This window comes from Apostichopus japonicus, chromosome 16 (genome assembly GCF_037975245.1).
Source record: "Apostichopus japonicus isolate 1M-3 chromosome 16, ASM3797524v1, whole genome shotgun sequence".
Lineage (NCBI taxonomy): Eukaryota > Metazoa > Echinodermata > Holothuroidea > Aspidochirotida > Stichopodidae > Apostichopus > Apostichopus japonicus.
In genome coordinates this window covers 6,997,501-7,017,500 of record NC_092576.1, presented here as the reverse complement: position 1 = coordinate 7,017,500, position 20,000 = coordinate 6,997,501, and the positions used below count along the sequence as shown (strand labels likewise).

At 37.1% G+C, this 20,000-nt stretch overlaps 1 protein-coding gene across 1 annotated transcript in view; it reads left to right on the top strand.

Annotated features, from left to right (window-relative positions):
* LOC139982611 (uncharacterized) overlaps positions 1-12,941 on the top strand; it is an 89,970-nt gene extending 77,029 nt beyond the window's left edge. Inside the window, exon 6 of the mRNA XM_071995568.1 lies at positions 9,426-12,941. Coding sequence (XP_071851669.1) covers positions 9,426-10,270 — 845 coding nt within the window. The 3' untranslated portion in view covers positions 10,271-12,941. The remainder of the gene's footprint in view (positions 1-9,425) is intronic.
* Positions 12,942-20,000: the final 7,059 nt, after the last annotated feature.

Below are 20,000 nucleotides of genomic sequence, written 5' to 3'. Positions count from 1 at the left end.
CACCTTCGTGTCGTGTCAAAGTTCTGCGTATTATGCACGTATGAACCTAATTGTGTACTGGGCGGAAAATGGGTTTCATTACGACATCTACTGCGGACATATGTACATGAGAGAGAGAGATATAGAGATTAAATAGTACTTCTTCGGAAAACATTCTTACGATTCTAATAGTACTTTAGGAAGAGGCTTTCCTCTCCAGGAATCATTACTTAAACGTGAAGAGAAGAGTGTTGATACGGTTTTATCAAGAAGTTAACTGGCGGTACTGTAGGAGGGCGTGGAAACTTCCTTAACGTATAACATACCGTACGTATATAATGCCAGTTTCGTATGTATTTGTATAGTGTAATATACATAACTATAGTTATGTATATAACACTATACGAACTTATAAGTTCGTATGTTTGTATGTTAGTGGCTTCATGAGCGTTTTGTGAAGTATATGGGAAGTAAAACTGCAACATTAAACAATAGCACGTCCACTTCAACTGTATCGCTCTAGCTCGAACCGGATATCAGCATTGCTAAAAAATGTTTTTACATGTTAAAAATTACTAACAAATAGGTCTAGAAATAGACATGTGTGCGCATGCGCGAAGTGAAGGTGTTGATTAAAAAATAAAAATTATGATGATGATTATAATTATGATGATGATGATGATATTATTATTTATTATTTATTATTATTATTATTATTATTATTATTATTATTATTATTATTATTATTATTATTATTATTATTATTATTATTATTATTATTATTATTATTATTATTATTATTATTATTATTATTATTATTATTATTATTATTATTATTATTATTATTATTATTATTATTATTATTATTATTATTATTATTATTATTATTATTATTATTATTATTATTATTATTGCAGTTTTTGTGGCGAGTCTACTGAAACTTTAGACCACCTCTACTGGCGCTGTAGAGCAGTTGGAGATATTTGGAACAAAATATATCTGAAATCTTTAATTCAAAAGTTGAAGTTGAGTACGAACACGTGTGTTTTGGTTATGATTATGAGAACAAAATGAAATGGTATAGTCTGACAATGTTTTATGCAAAATATTATATTTACCTCTGCAGTATTGACAAAAGCGTTCCAAGTTATGATATTCTCAAGCATAAGCTTTCATTTTTCTTGAGTGTTGAAATGTTTATACTTATCAATAACAAAAAGCACAAATAAATTAAACTGCTAAGAGATTCTTTGCATTATTGATAAAGGAAATGTCCTTTTTGGTGTCATGAAACGGTCATAATCATAATCATAATCATAATCAAAATAAAGATAATAATAAAAATAATAATAATAATTAAAGGCCCTTATATATGCATGGTATGTCAGCCTATGTATGTAGTGTTCGGTTTCGGAAATATCTGGTATTTTTTTCATTTCCTTCAAAGAAGTTTTATAATAGCCGTTATAGGAGGTTTCAATATTTGTACACCAATAAATGAACTGTGTCTGAATTTTCGAAAATTTCCTGACCAACATTCTTCATCATACTTCCCTCTAGTCGTGCACTTTGACCAGTCTGTTAGGGGTTCAAGGAGGTTTTTCTATATTGGTTGTCCATAGATGAAATTTTTTGCAACATTATGGGTATGTTTTGAAGTGAGTTTAATCACGAGAAGTGTGGATTTTGAAATTCTGAACAAAAAATGGGCTTGAAACCTTCAAAAGTGGGCCTGTCGGGTATTGTGGGCCGCGACGTAGAATCACCTAAAAAGTAATGATCCACAGGACATGCGATGAGGTCAAACATGATGTGTGACTGGTGACAATCTTCAAAAAGGTTATGAATGGGAAAAAAACTATTGGGAAAAACTTGGTTCTCAGGCAAAAGTGTTCATCTGGTTGGTCATTTTCAAGTCCGAGAAGTGTCATTTCCGGTGATCTGGGGGTAAATTTTCTTGTACGCTGAGCGCCAACCGATGGTGGCGCTCCGCTCAGATAGTAATTCGCGCCCCCCCCCCCTCCCGGGTTAGAAAATCCCGGATACGCCCCTGAATAGAATACATTTTATTATCAAGGCATATGTTACCTTATTAACTACACGTGCAAGAGCCATAGTGATTATTAGAAAGAATGTTGTATTTACTAAGGAAAAGTAAAAATCTGTTATGCATTAATCTTTCCAATACTTTAGAAAGTACAAGAAGTATTGGCCGGTTATTATTGACTAAGCTAGGATCGCCGGCTTTAAATATTGGAATCACCATGGCAATTTTTAGCTTGTCGGGAAAACACCAGTTTCTATAGAAACATTAAAAATATGGGCATAAAACCTTCAATAGAATAAGCACTTGCTTTTAAAATATCAGAAGAAATCTGGTCAATGCCCGGGCTGTTCCCGCTTGGCATTGAACGAATTATCTTTAAAACATCATAAGGGTCAGTGGGAGTGAGGAACATTCCATTTTCATTATAAACAATCCCTACAAAAGTCGAATAGTTAGGATTGTTATTTTTACTTATTTTACTGGCCAATGATGGACCAACATTGATTAAAAGTTTCAGCAATGACTGAGGGGTCACTAGTTTTCCCCGTATCGGTCATAATATGACAAAAAAATTGGATTTATTACTTTTTTTCTTCAATAAAGTATTGATCACGTCCCATGTTTTCTTGACATTATTAACGTTAGACTTGATTTGTTCGCGAAAATGGTCACGTCTAACCTTTCGATTATATTATTCAATTTGTTCCTATAAATTATATTTTTGTTTTCTTCTATCACAAAAATTACTGACATATTTTCGGTATAAGGTATTTTTACGTTTTATAGATTTTAGCAAACCCGGCGTTAGCCAAGATGTAATTCCCTGTTGATGGTTGCGAATTTTTTTAAGAGGACAAGGCTTGTTTGTGTATTGAAGAAGTTACAACATTAATAAAAGCGTTACAACACTCCTCAACGTTTGTGTAAGTCATTATATCAAACCAATCACATTACTGTAGTTCATGACTATTTGAGGCAATACTAGCATTAGTAAATAAACGCTTCCACTGAGGGATGTTTTTTAATGAATCAGCCTTCGTTGCACTAGTAGCACTTAAGAAGATCGGAAAATGGTTACTTACATCGTGAACTAGGGCTGCAGATTTAGGTTTAGAACTGAGGTTGTTTGTAAAGATATTATCAAGCAATGTTGCAGAGTGCTCAGTTATTCTTGTTGGTTTGTCAATTGTGGGGAAAAGCCATGTGAAGCCATTGCATTTATGAAACTATTGATTGTACCGTCATCCTGGTCTATTATATTGATATTAAAATCCCCCATAATGTAGGTATATTTATTTTTGAAGGTTGCACGCAAACAAAATAATAGTTTTTCAAGCTCTTCAATAAACAAAGTACAGTTTGAACTGGGGGTTTATAAATCACACCAATAAAAGTATTCCTGTTACCTGAGTCAACTTGCACAAAAATGTATTCAAATGTTGTACAAATTAACTCAATATTTACATCAGTATTAGTGTACGTATCGTTAAAGTACAGTGCTACACCTCCGTCTCTGCCTGTTTCTCTGTAATTATGCTTTCATTTAGAAGCAGTTTTCTTAACATTGAAACAGTATAATTAGTGTTGAGCCAAGTTTCAGTTACTCTTTTTTGATACTGATATTATTGATAGAAGTTAAAAAATTACATTTAAGTTGCTTATTGGGAATACTTTATTAACTAATGAAGTGGTAGACATTTAAATCCAAGAAATAGAAGGAAAAAAAAGAAATAATGGGCAAAAAAACAAAAAACCGAAACGAAACGAAGCACAGAAAGAAAATAGAATCACCAATGAATGCTGTAATTGTTTGCTATATATATTGTCTGCTTACTAGGTAATTGTGTGTTGACCTGAGTCACCATATACTAGTTGAGTAAATCACAATGAGCAATGGCAATGGGAGGGTAATGCAGTAACCAGTACCACACTGCTACACATTACCGTACATGATTGGTACGCGGATTCACTGTGTGATGAAACCTCTAGGGTTTTCTCGATGGCGTCAACAGTATTGAAATCACACAGAGTGGTTTATGACCATGTTTCATTCCGAGTTACTTCAGAACTTCAGAGCTTAGCCGGAAGTATACAGATAATTGTTAGTATGGAAATTAAATATAAACTTGAACAATTGACTGCTGTATACCCCCCTAACATCTAGGCCTGATACTAAAATGTACGTTTAGGCCATAAGCTTTAATAATAACAATCATACAAATTAACACATATTTCATATGTGACAAGGTGTATACAACAAGACATGAATACGTGTTTCCAATAAAGCCCAATAAAGAAGGATATTTAAACTAGTACTTATAGTACAATAGGCTACTACTGTTGCTTAGCTGGGCCAGTGGCAACACTGTTCAACAGTGGCAGATCCAGCTCAAAGCTGAAAGGGGACGGGGGAGGGAGGGGATCATTTGAAGGGGGTGCAAAATAGTTGTAATTGCTAACATTACAAATATACCGAACATTCTAGTGGAGTTTGGGGTATGATACCCCTCCTCTCTGAAAATCATTTAAATTGTATACTTATTGTATGCATATTGTGCATAATATAGCTACAACAGGTGCCAAATTAGATATGTAGGGATGTATCCTTTGCACATCTGCATATTTATCAAATGGTAACTATTTGCTGTTTGTTTCAATTATTACAGACTTAATCTAGGTATGATGGAAAAGTGGAAACCGTAAAAGTTAAAAGGAATCTATACCCCTTTTAGCGGATAAAACGGAAAGTTCTTACAGTCCATAATAATACCATTTTCTGAAAAATAATGTATAAGTTGATGTTGTTTTTTTAATAGTTGCAATTTGTATCTGGGAAGTGTCGGTTAACGCTGGAAAATGCAAATGGTATTCTGGGCTGGTAACGAATGTGGTGAAGCAGAGATTAGCTTTATGCGAATGGTATCAACGAATGGTCACTATGTGTGTATTCTTAATAAGTATATAAATTGAATATGAAGCATATAGTGAAAAAACAGTAACATAGCATGGGATTATCAGTTATACCAATATAATCAGATTTTCACTCTGAAAAGTTTGTGTCTATCAGATTGTATTTTAAAGTTTATGTCTATCAGATTGCATTTTCTGGTCTTGGTTATATCATAATTAACTAGATTGCATGTCTTATAAGTACTGTGTCTATATTCAGGAACTGGTATGGATAAAGTGAACCACGTAGATTGCTTGTGATCAACCAACACAGACATCTCGTGGACAGATGTTAATGTTTGTAATCCCATATCCAGTTATCATAACCCGCGGGGAGATCGTTCAGTCTATGTACAGATGGAGCAAGTTGATCATTAATGATATTGAATCTCACATAAAGGAGCTGTAAACAGAAATCTTAGTGTTGTTGGTACGGTACCATTCTGTGAGATTGATATTGATGTTTTAGGGTACTACCGGAATATAATTTTAGTCATTTAATATGTCTTGTATATATTTCCATGTACATGGCTGGATAGTACCAAACGTTGAACATTGACCCTTTCGGTTCTGTCCAGATGTTCAGTATGAAAATATGGCATCAAGGCATTTGTTTCCCCCGAATTTTCCAGTGACATTTTTTCCAGTACACCTTGTTGATTCCCTATGGTGGTTTAGTAAGTGCATTCCCTCAAAAATTCATAATATTTATATATAGTAAACTTGCTACTGTCTGACTGTTGTGTATATTTTGAAGGAGACTATTGTTGCTTAAACATGTTTCAATAGCCAAAATTTATTTAGTTAATGTTGCTCCCAATGTTTGTTGTTGTTGTTTTCAGTTGTTGTTGCTGCTGTTTTTTGTTTTTTGTTGTTGTAGGTGTTGATTTTTGTTGGTTCCATTTTTTTCATGTATGCAAAATCGGATTTCGAACGTAACATGATTTTGTTTTTACTATACAATTCGTATGGAATTTACTCTTTCCTTGTGTAGTGTTTGCCGATCAACATCCTAAATATTACTAGACTACACTATGTAGTTGTTAAAGAATACTTTTGATTATCAATAGTTTACAGTTTGCATCATATGGAATAAAATATGCTTGAAAATGTAACAAGTGATTTCTTACAGCTTGTATTAAGTGGAAAAAAAGTCTTCTGTAGTCGTGGTAGTTTGCGTTCTTTGCTAGTCTTTCCGTTCCATCAAACAAATATTAACTCTTAACCGGTTAATTTTTTAACATTAAACATTACCCCCTTACATCCTATACTCCCTTACCAACTTACCCCCTCACTGTCTTACTCCCTTACATCCCTACATCCCTTACTCCCTTATTCCCTTACTCCCTTACTTCATTATTCCCTTACTCCATTACCCTCTTACATCCCTTACCCTCGTACTCCCTTACTTTACCCCTTTGTTTTTCTGCTCAGAAACATATTGCAGAGATCCGTTAAACAGAATAAGGGGTAGCATTTACATGCCTTAAATTCAAATCGAAAGGTTTTTACTAAAGTCGAGAAAGGTATCTTTCAAGTATTTTTATCACAGGTGAAACAAAAGATGCAAGTTCATACTTGGCTCCATGGATCTAATTTAAAATTATTCGTTTGATTGAACTAACGGGGGGAGGGGGTCTTCTTTTGATTGTTTATTTGCTTAATTGACTGTTTGGCCTTGTCTTTTAATCAAATTGGCACTTAATATACGTGACACTAATATTGTATTGCTACCGACGTAACGGATAATCATTCAGATTGACGCCACTAGAAATTGCTATGTAATTGTAGAATATTATTCTTTCAACATTTCAGTTTAATTTTCAGAGAGCTTGGACAAGTATCAGAATAGTCAGGATTATCGGTGACGTCACATCCACTATGCAATCGATATCCCAAGTCAACACCGACCCAGGTTAGTATGAAGGAGGTAATATATGGATTAATAAGGGGTTAATCAACAGTCTAGCGTGCGTTACTCACAGGATTAATGCACGATCGGGGGTTTTGGTTGTAATGATGGTGAGATTTTTTTTTTTCATTGGTGAATATACCAAGGCCGGATATGGCATGCCTACCGTTAGTGAAGACACCTCTTAAAGCAATAGGTCAACAGATATAGCTTATCTTACGAAGAGATGTGCAATTGGGATGGCGTTGTGAGGGTAACGGTGGGAGAGGCAGGAGGGGATTGAACAATCTTTATAGTCTGGTGTGTGGTGGTAGTAGTAGTAGTAGTAGTGAGGAATGGAGTAAATTACACTAGTGTGAGGGACATGACAGGAAATCTTGTTCCTTGACTGAGTGTAACAAACCTTGAAAAAGAGTAAGATAATCGAAATAATCACTTGTACAAATGGTTGGTTAATGATATTATCAACAGTGGTATGTTGAATATGGATCAACACAACTGAAAATAACATTACAGGTAGGCTACATAAGAATGGAAGGAACTCCTAGCTACGGCATTCAATATAATAAGTGTGCACGGCGTTAGGTTAAATTGCGGTATATGTACATGTGGCAGTTATATATGGGATAGTTGTCCTGTAATTCTCTACATAATGTTGTATTTGGATTAGTTATATAGAATATCGTTGCCCTGTGGTATCTCTACATATTTTTTACATGGGTTAGTCATATAGGTTATCGTTGCCCTGTGGTATCCGTACATCTATATCTAATGATAAAATTTTCTTCACCACAGATCGTCCCCATGCAGTCGACATCCGACTACGGTAGAATGAAGCGGAACGTTGCCAACAGCCTGAGGATGGTCGATACGTTAAACATCGCCACCATATTTAACTTTCCCCCCGCATCTATTGATGAGTTGAGGTCGGAGAGCGCACCCGGCTTTTTGCTGCTCATGATCCTGGAACAACAAGGAATTCTGGAAGAATCGAATGTAGATAAATTAGAGGAAGTCCTGCGTGAAGTAAACCTTGAGATGGCTGTGCGGCATGTACATCGGTACAAAGAGAGTCTACCCATACCACGGTTACCCAGACATCGATCAGAGTCCAGTCTAGCTAGTGAAGGTATCTAAAAAATAAGGGGTTAATCAACGGTCTAGCGTGCGTTACTCACAGGATTAATGCACAATCGGGGGATAATGCAAGCGATGCACGAGGGCGGAGCCCGAGTGCATCCAGCGATAGCATTAACACCCGGAGTGCATTAATCATGTGAGTAACGCACGCTAGACCGTTGATTAACCCCGTTCATTCATACACTACCATTTGTGTGGGGGAAAAATCATAAAACAAAACATTTTTGGTTACATATAACCAAAGATTTATTCAAGTGATGCCCCGTAATTTTACCGTGCGTTACTCACAGGATTAACCACGGTCAGCTGACCTGAATGGACCAATAGGATTTAGGAATCTTTACTAAGTATGAATGAACATACAATTATAGGGGTGAGGGGCTTCCATCGTTGGCCGTGTTCTATAGCCTTCCTCTTCCCGCAGTCTTTGGCCTTATTAACAATCTTGCCTGACCCCTCCCTTATAAATGTTATGCGTCGGCGTCCATATACGCGTTATCCTGCGAGAGTCCGGTGACTTTGTGAAATGTTTTACGTTCTTTGTGGAATACTATTTATTTGTTTTGATATGTTGTTGAAATTTATTTATTTTCAATAATTATTTATGAAGGGGTACTAGGAATCGTGCAGAAAACTGTGTCGTGCATCCTTACCTCTCTGCCTCCTTTCCCCCTGCCTCCGTGCCTCCTTGCCTCCCTGCTCTACATATCCCCGCTGTATCCTGGCTCCCTTCTCATCCCTTCTCCCTCCCTTCAACCGATTCACACAGAGATTACAGTATACTGTAAATCTTAAAACTTTGTAACACAATAAAAACTGGAATGTGCTGAAAAATCTGATAAATCGGTGGCATGTGCTATGAGGATATGTGTAATCCAACAAATACGTCAAACTAGATTTGTTGGGATTACACGTATCATCGGTTCTTGCTGTAATGCTAATAGCACGTGCTATACTGATTTTTAGCACGATCCAGCTTTTACTTTGGTACATAACTTAAAGAGATACAAGTAGTTAATGTGGTCTCTATGTGTATCGGGTGCTCCTTACTCTCCTTTACCGCTGTTCCTTCCTAAATCCCCTCTGTGAGTGGTTCCTGTTAACCTGTTTCCATGCTTTTCTCTCTATCTGTTCTCTGACTCCCGGCCTAAGTGCCTCCGTTACTCCCTTTCTTCTGCCTCCTTTCCTCCTTGCCTTCGTGCCCCTGTCTCCATATATCCCTGTTGCTCACTGACTCCCTGCTCTCAACCTTACTCTTCCTTATTTCTGTGCTTTCCTAAATCCCCCTCAACCCCCTCCTGCCCCGTGGTTCCTACATGTCCGGTTCCAGCTTCGATGCCTTCCTCCCTACCCCATTTGTAGTACTAAAATCTGCTCAAATGTTTATCTTATTGACAGGTCACGAAACAACTGACGATGCATTAAACGAAAGGGTAGAACGGCCAAGATTCAAAGAAATATCAGGCATAATCCAACCTCACGACGTCATCACGTTCAACAATCAGATTTTTATATTGATGGACGGAGGAATCTGCGCATATAACATGGCAGGAAAAAGGATTAGACGTTACCAAGAAGATGGTTTTAAACCATTTGCTGCAACATTCCTGGATGCTTCTTTATTTGTTACAGACAAGAAGAGTAAATGTGTCTTAAAATTTGATGAATCATTGAATGTGAAGAAAAGGTTTGGTAAAAGTAACATGACAGAACCTGCAGGTATTACGTCATGTGAGACGAGAAAGTGGATTTACGTCTTGACAGGCAGGAAGAGAGAGTCGGCTGAAGTAGCCAAATTTACTTCCGATGGTGAGTACTTAAGATGTTATTGTAGCGACAGTCTGGAAGATCCTTGGTATATCAAGAAAAGTAGCTCAGATGAGTTTTTCATTTCTGACTTCGCAAGGAAGGCCGTTGATATTTATTCATCTGACTTTAGTAACCGACTTTACACTGTAAACACATATAAACATTGCAGAGGAATGGATATAGATGACGAAGGAAACATTTATATTGCATTGAGAGATCCCGGATATAAAGCACAATACGAGTGTTTCGTGTGCTACAGTAGACCCACGAACGGATGGGTAACGATAGAGGAAAGTCCAAAACCGTGGTTTTGGCTAAACCAGAACAAAAGTTTAGACTTTGTCCGTGGGCTGCACTATTACCGTTGTCAAGATAATAAATTTTTGATGTTTGCTGATCCTGGTAACAAACGCCTTAAAGTCATTTCATTGTGAATCATATGGATAGGCTATTAATCCTACGCTTCACTATTTGTTTTTTCACAGTCACGTTACATTCGAAAAAGGTGTTAGTGAATGAGCGTATACTTTCAGCATAGTAACAGTTACTTTGCTTTGTGCTTCTTTATTTTTATTTGTGGTGATGGGGGGGGGGGGGATAACTATAATTGTTGTTGATTAAGTCACGTTTGGTATTATATGTTGGTTTTTTTGCTGAAGGTCCCGGTATTGTTTTTCTTTATTACGGTCAGTGTAATGACATCTCCCCCGCAAATACGATTATTCACTAATGTACTGAGTGTGATGCCGTGATATCACAGTAAACGGTTAGATACGAGCCATTAACACTTTACCTCATAGAAATTGTCTTTCGTCAAATTAAAAGGGCTTAAGAGCCTTAACAACATGCAGTAGTCTCTTATTTTTTATTCCTTGCCGAAAACAGAAGGAATCTATGGGATGGTAATGGCGTTTAATGGGCGTGCGAGGGCGGGCTCTTGTGCATGCACCCTTACAGGGTTCTGTAGCGTGTGCCTGTGTGTGTCTGTTACGCTTTTTCGTGAATGCTCTAACTTAGAACATGTTTGGGGCTGGTGTTCGTATTGATCAAAGGTCAGCATGGGTCGAAGTCTGCAAACTTTGTTTACACAATATCTCAAGAAGTACAAGTTGCCGGAAGTTCAACTTGGTGTGTAGCTTGCCGTTGGTGAGTTGAAAATCTCCAGTGTTTTCATGATATCAATTGTGATGTGAGGTCAACCGACGGAAACAGTGTGAAAATCATGTAAACATGCATGATATCTCAAGAAAGATCACCTATTTAGTTCCTGTATTTGGCAAAAGGATTTCCTGTAATTGGTTCAGCGAGCCCTATTGTTTTCGATCGAGGTCAAAGGTCATTTTCCGTCAGCAGAGGTCAAAATGTAAGATATCAAAAGTGCTATATCTCCAGACCCAGAACATGAAAGGCCCTTATATATGCATGGTATGATAGCCTTGTGTATTGTATAGTTTCTGCACAAATTGATGTAGGTCAGAGTTCATTAAGGTCACCAGGTTTCAAAACTTAAACACTATGAAAATGTGGTATTTCCAGATAGAAAACCGCAGTAGCTGCAGGTACGTATGGCTATGGCTTTTCTTTAATGAGTACCAGAACACTATTATGTTTTTTGGGGTGGAGGGTTCAGGTTATTTGTGTTCAGAAGAGGTTACACTCTGAACATTTTTAAACATAACATCATTATAAGAGTTTGATCAGATGTCAAATTGGCATATAACTTTCTTATAATGAGTACAAGAACCCAGTAATACTTTGTAAAGGTCAAATGCCATCTGAGGTCAGCAGTAGTGAAATGTTAAATCCTTGAAGTACTGTAGCTGGAAAATTTTGTTTTTCAAGTTGAGACTTTTAATTTGCTTCAAGTCAATGGTTGTTTAAGGCCAGTAGAACTCAATCGTTGGAAATATTTCTTCTTAGTTAGGGATGTGGCCAGTATTAAGCTTTGGTTTCAGCATGACATATTGTGCAGGGACATGGTGCAGAGAGAGCACGTAATTGGTCCGATCTTAATTGATATTGTTAGTGAAATTGAGAATGATTTGCAGTTTTAAGAACCTAACTAGTTATTCCTGAAAGCTTATACCGTGCCACTATCTTAGTATACATTGCTCTCACCATACTTAATTGGTAAAGGTTTAAGATGTTGTTTAAGGTGCCATTTGTATTTAAGTTTAATCAGAAATACTGCATTATATGTTAAACTGCTCAGAATATTTAAGACCCCATGGAATTTACTTTGACACCAAACACTTGACTTAATCCTATTACAGTTGCCCTAAGGTTTTCAGACTTTTACATTTTACCTATTAGCAGATTGTTATCATTATCTCTCTTTATATTTTTGCTATAAGAGATTGCCAAAACACAAAAATAACCACAAAAACAATATACAAAGAAAAAGAAAAAAAAAAAGGTTTTCAAACTTTTACATTTTACCTAAGCAGTTTGCTAGCTATCATTATCTTTTTTATATCTTTCTTTATAAGGGATTGCCAAAAAAAAAAAAAACTTGACTTTATCGTATTACAGTTGCCCTAGGGTTTTCAAAGTTTTACATTTTACCTTAGTAGTTAGTTATTATCATCTTTCTTATATATTTCTTTATAATGGTTTAGGGTTTGACAAAAAAGAAAAAGACAAAAAAAAAAACTTTGTTGTTTTTGTCGACTCCAGTTGTTATCGAGTGATTTTCCTACGACCAGTTCGTCGGCCTTATATGTAAAGCAGACGAAAAATCCACTCCTGGAGGATCGAAGACACAATTATGGTGTGGTCCTGGAAACAAAACTTCGAGATTTAGAGCAAACGCATGAAACCCTCGTCCCTTGTTGGTCACGAATAACAACGGTAGTATTACTAATCTGGGTCTGATCCATCGATTGAGAAACACAATTGTAGTATTGATGCAAAACATGCTCGGATCAGATTCCTACGTTGAGAGTACCAGAGTAATATAATTGTAAAACAAATTAAGGTCTGATCCTGAAGTGGTCAAGGAAACTATTTTGTAAAAGCATTTCACATTCGACATGGGCGTGATTTCCCTCACCAAATGTTGGTTGAAGAACACAATTGTAGAATTGATGCGAAACATGCCCGGATCAGATTCCTACATTTATTTCGACTACCGTATATCATTATACAGCCTTCATGTTGATCCGGGGGGGGGACCCAGACACCTTACGAATTTTCTGTTACCCACAAAACTAAAAAGAACGGCTGAAATCAGTCTAGTCCAATAGTTAGCTTTACCTGCATAGAAGAGAATGCTCACAGACCATGTCCGATCCATACTATATTTCCCGCGCGGTTCCAATATAAGGTCTAGAGAACAGTACATAGTTACTTACTTTCCAAGTTACTAGGTTGGAAGAACTCTCGATCGAGGTACCAGAGCATATATCGTTATCAATCATGAAGACATTCTACACAGGACCGAATGAGAGAGACGCTATGATGAATAATTATTTTCTCCTACACGATGTGTTCGAAATGGTCACATGACTGTTGACATGACACCTTATTAGCCAATCTAGGCATTTCATCAATCAAAGATGGGAAAATGTAATTTTTGTACCAAAAGGGGCATGTCTTATTCAGGAATAAGGGCACTTTTGAGGTTCTTCACAAAACCGGAGATACTTTTTCCGTGTACCCCACAACCCCCTCCCCCATCCCCTGGTTGTGCCTCCCATCTGTCGTTTTATCTAAGAGTTCGATAATGAATACACAAACTTATGCAAAATCCGAAATATATGTGCAAGTAGTTCCTACACACAATAGACCTTGCTACATACTGCCTAGCCTAGTTGGATATCGACATCAAATGCAAAGCATTATATTCAGTCACAACCCTCTGAGAAATGCTTTCCTCGAAAATTGTGAGGGGACTTTCTGAATCTTAAATAACGACATATTGTATTCCTACAAATTAGACAGTTAAAAAGTGAAGGAAAGAAGAATACGTATCTGTTCATTAAAGATAGGGCCTCATATATATTTTGAATCAAGTCGAGAATTACTGTTACCTTCTTTATGTCTGTAAGCTAATTTCATTTGACATTAAGGTCATGCTACAGCCTCAAGAAAATTTCTATTTAAATTAGAAACTGTGTTTTAGCAAACAAATTATTTTTATTTGTATCTTAGCAAACTAGTTTGTCATCATTGTAGAGGTAATATTTGTGGCTCGCATCCTGAGCGTAAATAGGAAGTCTGCATTTCAGAATACTGCCACCTTCTTTATCCCTTTTTGTTTTCTTTTTCTTTTTCTTTTTTGTTAAATCTCTCCATCGGTGCTTAGTAAATCGCCTATGTAGCTAGGCAGCAAAGTGAACCTCTGTTCGCTAAATTAGTCAAAATTTCACTAATTTGATTAACTTACCGAACATACCGTAACTTTTCATTTCTTTTTTTAGGAAAATAAAAGCAATTTTTTTAGTTTTGGTTGAATTCTGTTGCTTTATTAATGTAAATTTTTTATTTATTCAAAAAGACGGTCTATTTACCAAACAATTATTATTTTCGTTACCCGACTCTGCAGAGACTTGGCGATACGCCACCTGTAAGTGTGTAGTTTTGATAATTTGTTTTGTGTATGTATATACTGCGCTAACAACTTTGGTGTCTTATCCAGGCATCAAATATGCGTCGAACGCGAAAAGATAGCAACCGTGACTAACGTCAGTTATATACAAGTGCTCATCGAAATTATTGCGGAAATATTTTCTTTAGAATGTAAGCAACTTTTCTAATTCTTTGAGGGTATTAATTACATTTTAAGTGAAATCTGATGGTTAATGCGACTCCCGTTGGATTAAAACTGAATGTGACAATTCATCATCGCGCAAATGGTATCACTGCAGTATCATCATTATTTGTTAGGCTACTACTAGTACTACTAGATAAAATGTCATCGGCCCCTGTGCTGTACATAGGCCCTAGCCTCAGTACTACTAGGCTCTAGAGGCTAGTATAGTCAAGGCTTCATAATTGACGCACCCTGTAATTATGGGTACTGTATGAAAGAACTTGACACTGCAGACATTTTGTAGTCAAATTCTGCTCAATTGTACGGTGCATAAGCACAGAACCTTAAATATTTTGAGATCATAAAATTTCTAGGGAACTACACATATGAAAAACACAGAGATGAGTGATTTGGATTTTTCCTTTATATACATCTTTGATCAAACAAAGTGGCTTTTCTTACAACTAGTCGAAAGAATAATTTATATATACGCATGCGCAGTTGCTTTAACGTGGCTATTTGACGACTAGGAGTACTATTTTTACGACTAGGAGTAACAATAATTTCAGGTTAGGGTTAAGGTTAGGGTTAGGGCTGGTTTTTAGGGTTAGGTTTAGGCTTACCCCTACTCCAGCAGTGGAGCCAGGAGTCACTCGACCAGCTAAAATTGACCCTGGATACGACAGTTTATCCGTTCATCAACTGACATCGATGAACTAACAGATGCGATTACCGGGTACGTGAACTTCTGCGTAGACTGCTCGGTCCCTACAAAGCAAGTGAAGGTGTATCCAAACAATAAACCGTGGATTACCAGCACAGTCAAATTAGTGATCAACAGGAAGAAAGGCATCTTTGGCAGAGGGGACAGAGATGAACTGAAATCAGTCCAGAAAGAACTGAAAGACTGTATTAGAAAGGAGAAAGCTATTTACAAGCGTAAGATTGAAAACCGATTTACTGATAATAATATGAAAGAAGTCTGGGAGGGAATCCGTTTGATGAGTGGGTACTTGGTTAACAATCATAAATCATATTTGCCTGATACCTCTATTGATTACGCTAACGCATTGAATGATTTTTACAACAGATTTGATTGTCATGACTTTTCTACACAGGCTGATCATCTCAGAGAGTCATTAGACGACCGTGCTGGGGAAAACCCCTTTTTATGTGTAACCAGGGCCAAGTTTATCGGAAATTTTCTCGTTTAAATGCATTTAAAGCTGCCGGCCCAGACCAACTGAAACCACGGGTATTGAAAACCTGTGCCAATCAACTTGCCGACATTTTTACTCACATTTTTAATCTTTCCTTCTGTACAAAAACAATACCTGTATCATGGAAACGCTCTTGTATTATTCCAGTAGCCAAAAAGGCTGTGATATCCTGCATGAATGACCTTCGGCCTGTGGCCCTTACTTCTGTCCTGATGAAGTCGTGTGAACGAATTGTACTGCGGCACATAAAGCCGTTAGTCGATGACTACCTCGATCCTCAACAATATGCTTATAGGGCCCATCGCAATACAGAGGACGCGGTCTCAAATTGCTTGAAGAAATTGTATTCCCACCTTGAACATTCTAAATCAGGTCATTCTGCCAGAATTATGTTCTTTGATTTTTCATCTGCGTTTAACACAATTCAACCTCATGTTTTGGCCGGCAAGATTTTAAATATGAATATTTCACATGATCTCATTATTTGGATACTCAACTACCTTACCAATCGTTCTCAATATGTTCACATTAGCTCATCCAACTGTATGTCAGATGTCCAATACTCAAATACTGCTGCTCCACAAGGAACCGTTCTAGCCCCATTTTTATTCACTCTGTACACGTAGGATGTGTGATCATCGTCTGATAGTTGCCATTTAATTAAATTTGCAGATGATACAGCCTTAGTCGGTTTGATTAAAAAAGATGATGAGAGTGAATATCTGGATAAAATTAATCATTTCGTCGGATATTGTGACAAGAACTTCCACATTGCTTAATGTTAAAAAAACAAAGGAAATGAATATTGATTTCAGAAGGGTCAATGGTCAACCGAGAGAGGTTGTGATCAAAGAAAATCCCGTAGAACAAGTCTCATCCTACAAATATCTTGGTGTTGTTTTTGATGATCAACTGGCGTGGCATGAGCATATAGATTATTTGGTGAAGAGAGTAAACCCTAGATTATATTGTCTCCGTAGAATGAGTAAATTTGACAATTGACAGTCGTATCCTCACTATCTTTTATAACTCAGTCATTTGTAGCGTGTTGAGACATTGTATGACATGCTGGGGTGGTAATGTGACTGCTAATGATAAGAATCGCATTGATTCTGTTATCAGACAGGCTAATCGTATTCTGGGTGGGGACCAGCTTACAATGGAGTGTATGTACTATCATATTATGAGTCTAAGCTCGACGCCATCCTGGCCGACGAGAATCACCCATTGTTTCTGAATCTCAGCAGTGCAATAATCTCTCGCAGTGGGCGGATGAGGCTTCCGAATGCAATAACAAATCGTCACAAATCTCCCTTTATCCCTCAGTGCATTAAGCTCTTTAATTGTTGTTTCAATCGTTAGTAGCCTGCTTTATCTTCCCGTTCTTGCCATCTTGGCTGGCTGGCTGGCTGGCTGGCTGGCTGGCTGGCTGGCTGGCTGGCTGGCTGGCTGGCTGGCTGGCTGGCTGGCTGGCTGGCTGGCTGGCTGGCTGGCTGGCTGGCTGGCTGGCTGGCTGGCTGGCTGGCTGGCTGGCTGGCTGGCTGGCTGGCTGGCTGGCTGGCTGGCTGGCTGGCTGGCTGGCTGGCTGGCTGGCTGGCTGGCTGGCTGGCTGGCTGGCTGGCTGGCTGGCTGGCTGGCTGGCTGGCTGGCTGGCTGGCTGGCTGGCTGGCTGGCTGGCTGGCTGGCTGGCTGGCTGGCTGGCTGGCTTGATTGCTTACTTCCTTGATTGCTTACTTCCTTGATTGCTTACTTCCTTGATTGCTTACTTCCTTGATTGCTTACTTCCTTGATTGCTTACTTCCTTGATTGCTTACTTCCTTGATTGCTTACTTCCTTACTTACTTACATGTACAGTTGCTTTATTTACTTTACTGCGCTTGAATTCGCCGATGTTGTAAGAATAGTTTATAAATAATTGTTACGACTAGTTGTAAGAATAGCCACGGCCTTGATCAAATCCTTACGTGTTTCAATTATGAACTCACCCTGCTACTAGTAACAGTATAGTCTTATTAGGCCCAAATAAGGCGTAATATGGATGTATATAGGCTTGCATTATTTCCTGAAGGGCATCAATGTCATCGGCAAAACGTAGGTTGTTACATGCTCTGCCACCGATGCTCACTGTCCCTTCATGCATTTCCAGAGCATCCGACATGATTTTCTCAAGGAAAACGTTGAAGAGAGTAGGCGAGAGCAAGCAACCATGACGGACTCCGACTGTTGTTGAACCAGTCGCCTATTGCACCATTGAACATGATTGCGCTGTTGGCTTTGTCATAAAGCTGTGTTGGTCCCATTGCCATTGCTATTGCCCTATCACTTACATACCCTATACATTTACACGCATACACAAATACACAAATACATACATTCTTACTTCCTTTCGAATTTACCATTACGCATTTACTGCCGTTTTCTTACGTGAATTCCGCCGTTTTCGACCGACGAAGGTTAGTAACGGAGTTTGTAGCAAGATTCCATAAGCTTCTGTTTAGTATCAATGTTGATGTTGCTGGTAATCTGTCTCGTAATTTCATTAGGATTACGCCCAGTTTATGTATTATGGCTCTGTGCGTGTACGGGTCTGTTCACGTTCAAGCGCCCAATATTATCATAACTGGCACTTGGAGCATTGTAACAAAATACTTAGAGATAGAAATATCATCCTCACTGAGGTAGTTCTCCTAGCTGTACCTACCGTAGCATAAACAAATGGACTGATAAATGCTTTTGATAATCTGTGACGGAATTGTATTATTTTTATTCTCATGATTAGTACATACAAATATATACAAGTTTAACTCAAATTCTTTAACACGAAAACTATTTCAGCCACATCGGCAAAGTACAAATTACTGTGACACTCTTATTAATAATAATGTCCAAAAACCATGTTTCAAACCTAATAGATTAAACCACGGCTTCCAATATTACTTTCATATTTTGCTTAAAAATACAATTTAAATAAGATTTAAATAATCTAGTAAGGAAAAAACTGATTGTATTTTCTCTACCAGCTTTGAATGAAAAATATGATACTTAACTAAGAGCACTATTTAGGTTAACTCTCGGGAAAAATCCGTATTCTTCTAATGTATCTTAATTCCCGTGTTTTCAAACCGATAATGTAATTACTTCCAAACCATTCTAACTAAATTAAAGTCATATAACATATGTTGGATTGTTAGCGTGTAAATGCCACAAAAATTACAAAGACTATTATCTATGGCATAAATAATATTAAGGTTCCACTAGCACAAATCATTACTTCTTCTAAGTGTTACCTGTTGAAATATGTATTATTGTTATGCAGGTTTGTCACATTTTTCGAAGGTGATGTCCGAAGTGCTCATAAAGTAACTTGAAATAAAGACAGAGGATTTTAACTTAATAATTTCAAATCTGTCATTATACCTTGTAGGTAGCTTATCAATAACGAAGAACCCTTTGTGACAATTGTATCTTTTGACAGGAAGTGCTTTGTGTAGAAAATATGACAGTGATGTCCTAATACAGCTGTGGTGATGTCCGAAAAATATTCCAAGAAACATAGCCAAATCTATAGACAAGTGTTTGCATTTTCCAGTAGTTCAAAATAATTTGATGCTGTTTGTGAACATCACATATCAAAATGCATTGTTTGTTTAATAAATGTCTTGTTGATCACTTGTATCACTTTTCTTTGTTTCGAACTTGGAACCTATATAAAGAGTTTATATATCTCTTTTTAGTAGGGTTAACATTTTTAGCAATTAAAAAATTTGTTTTCTATTCATTGTTATTGCATTTAAATGGAAAATATGATTTGTTTTATTACTAAATATTAGGTTATATTATGTAAAACGTTGCTGCATGGTTGTGTCCGAAACAAGATCTATTTGAAGGGGTTGGCCAAACAAGAGTAAAAAAATAAGAGGACATGACCCAGAATTTCAGCTTTTGGTTAATATATATGCTCATGTTGTAGTTTAATTTAATGATAATTGTTACAATTACTTTCAGTTTTGCTTTTATTTTATGTGTTTTTACTTCATTTCAGGAAAATAAAATGATTGTTTTCTAATGATACTCTAATATTGTTTTGATAACATCATCAATATCATTGAAAACGTGTCTGATAATAGCAAAAGCAATGTTAATAAAGAAAATCAAAGCATAACTCCCAAATGTAGCAGCAATGGAGTGACA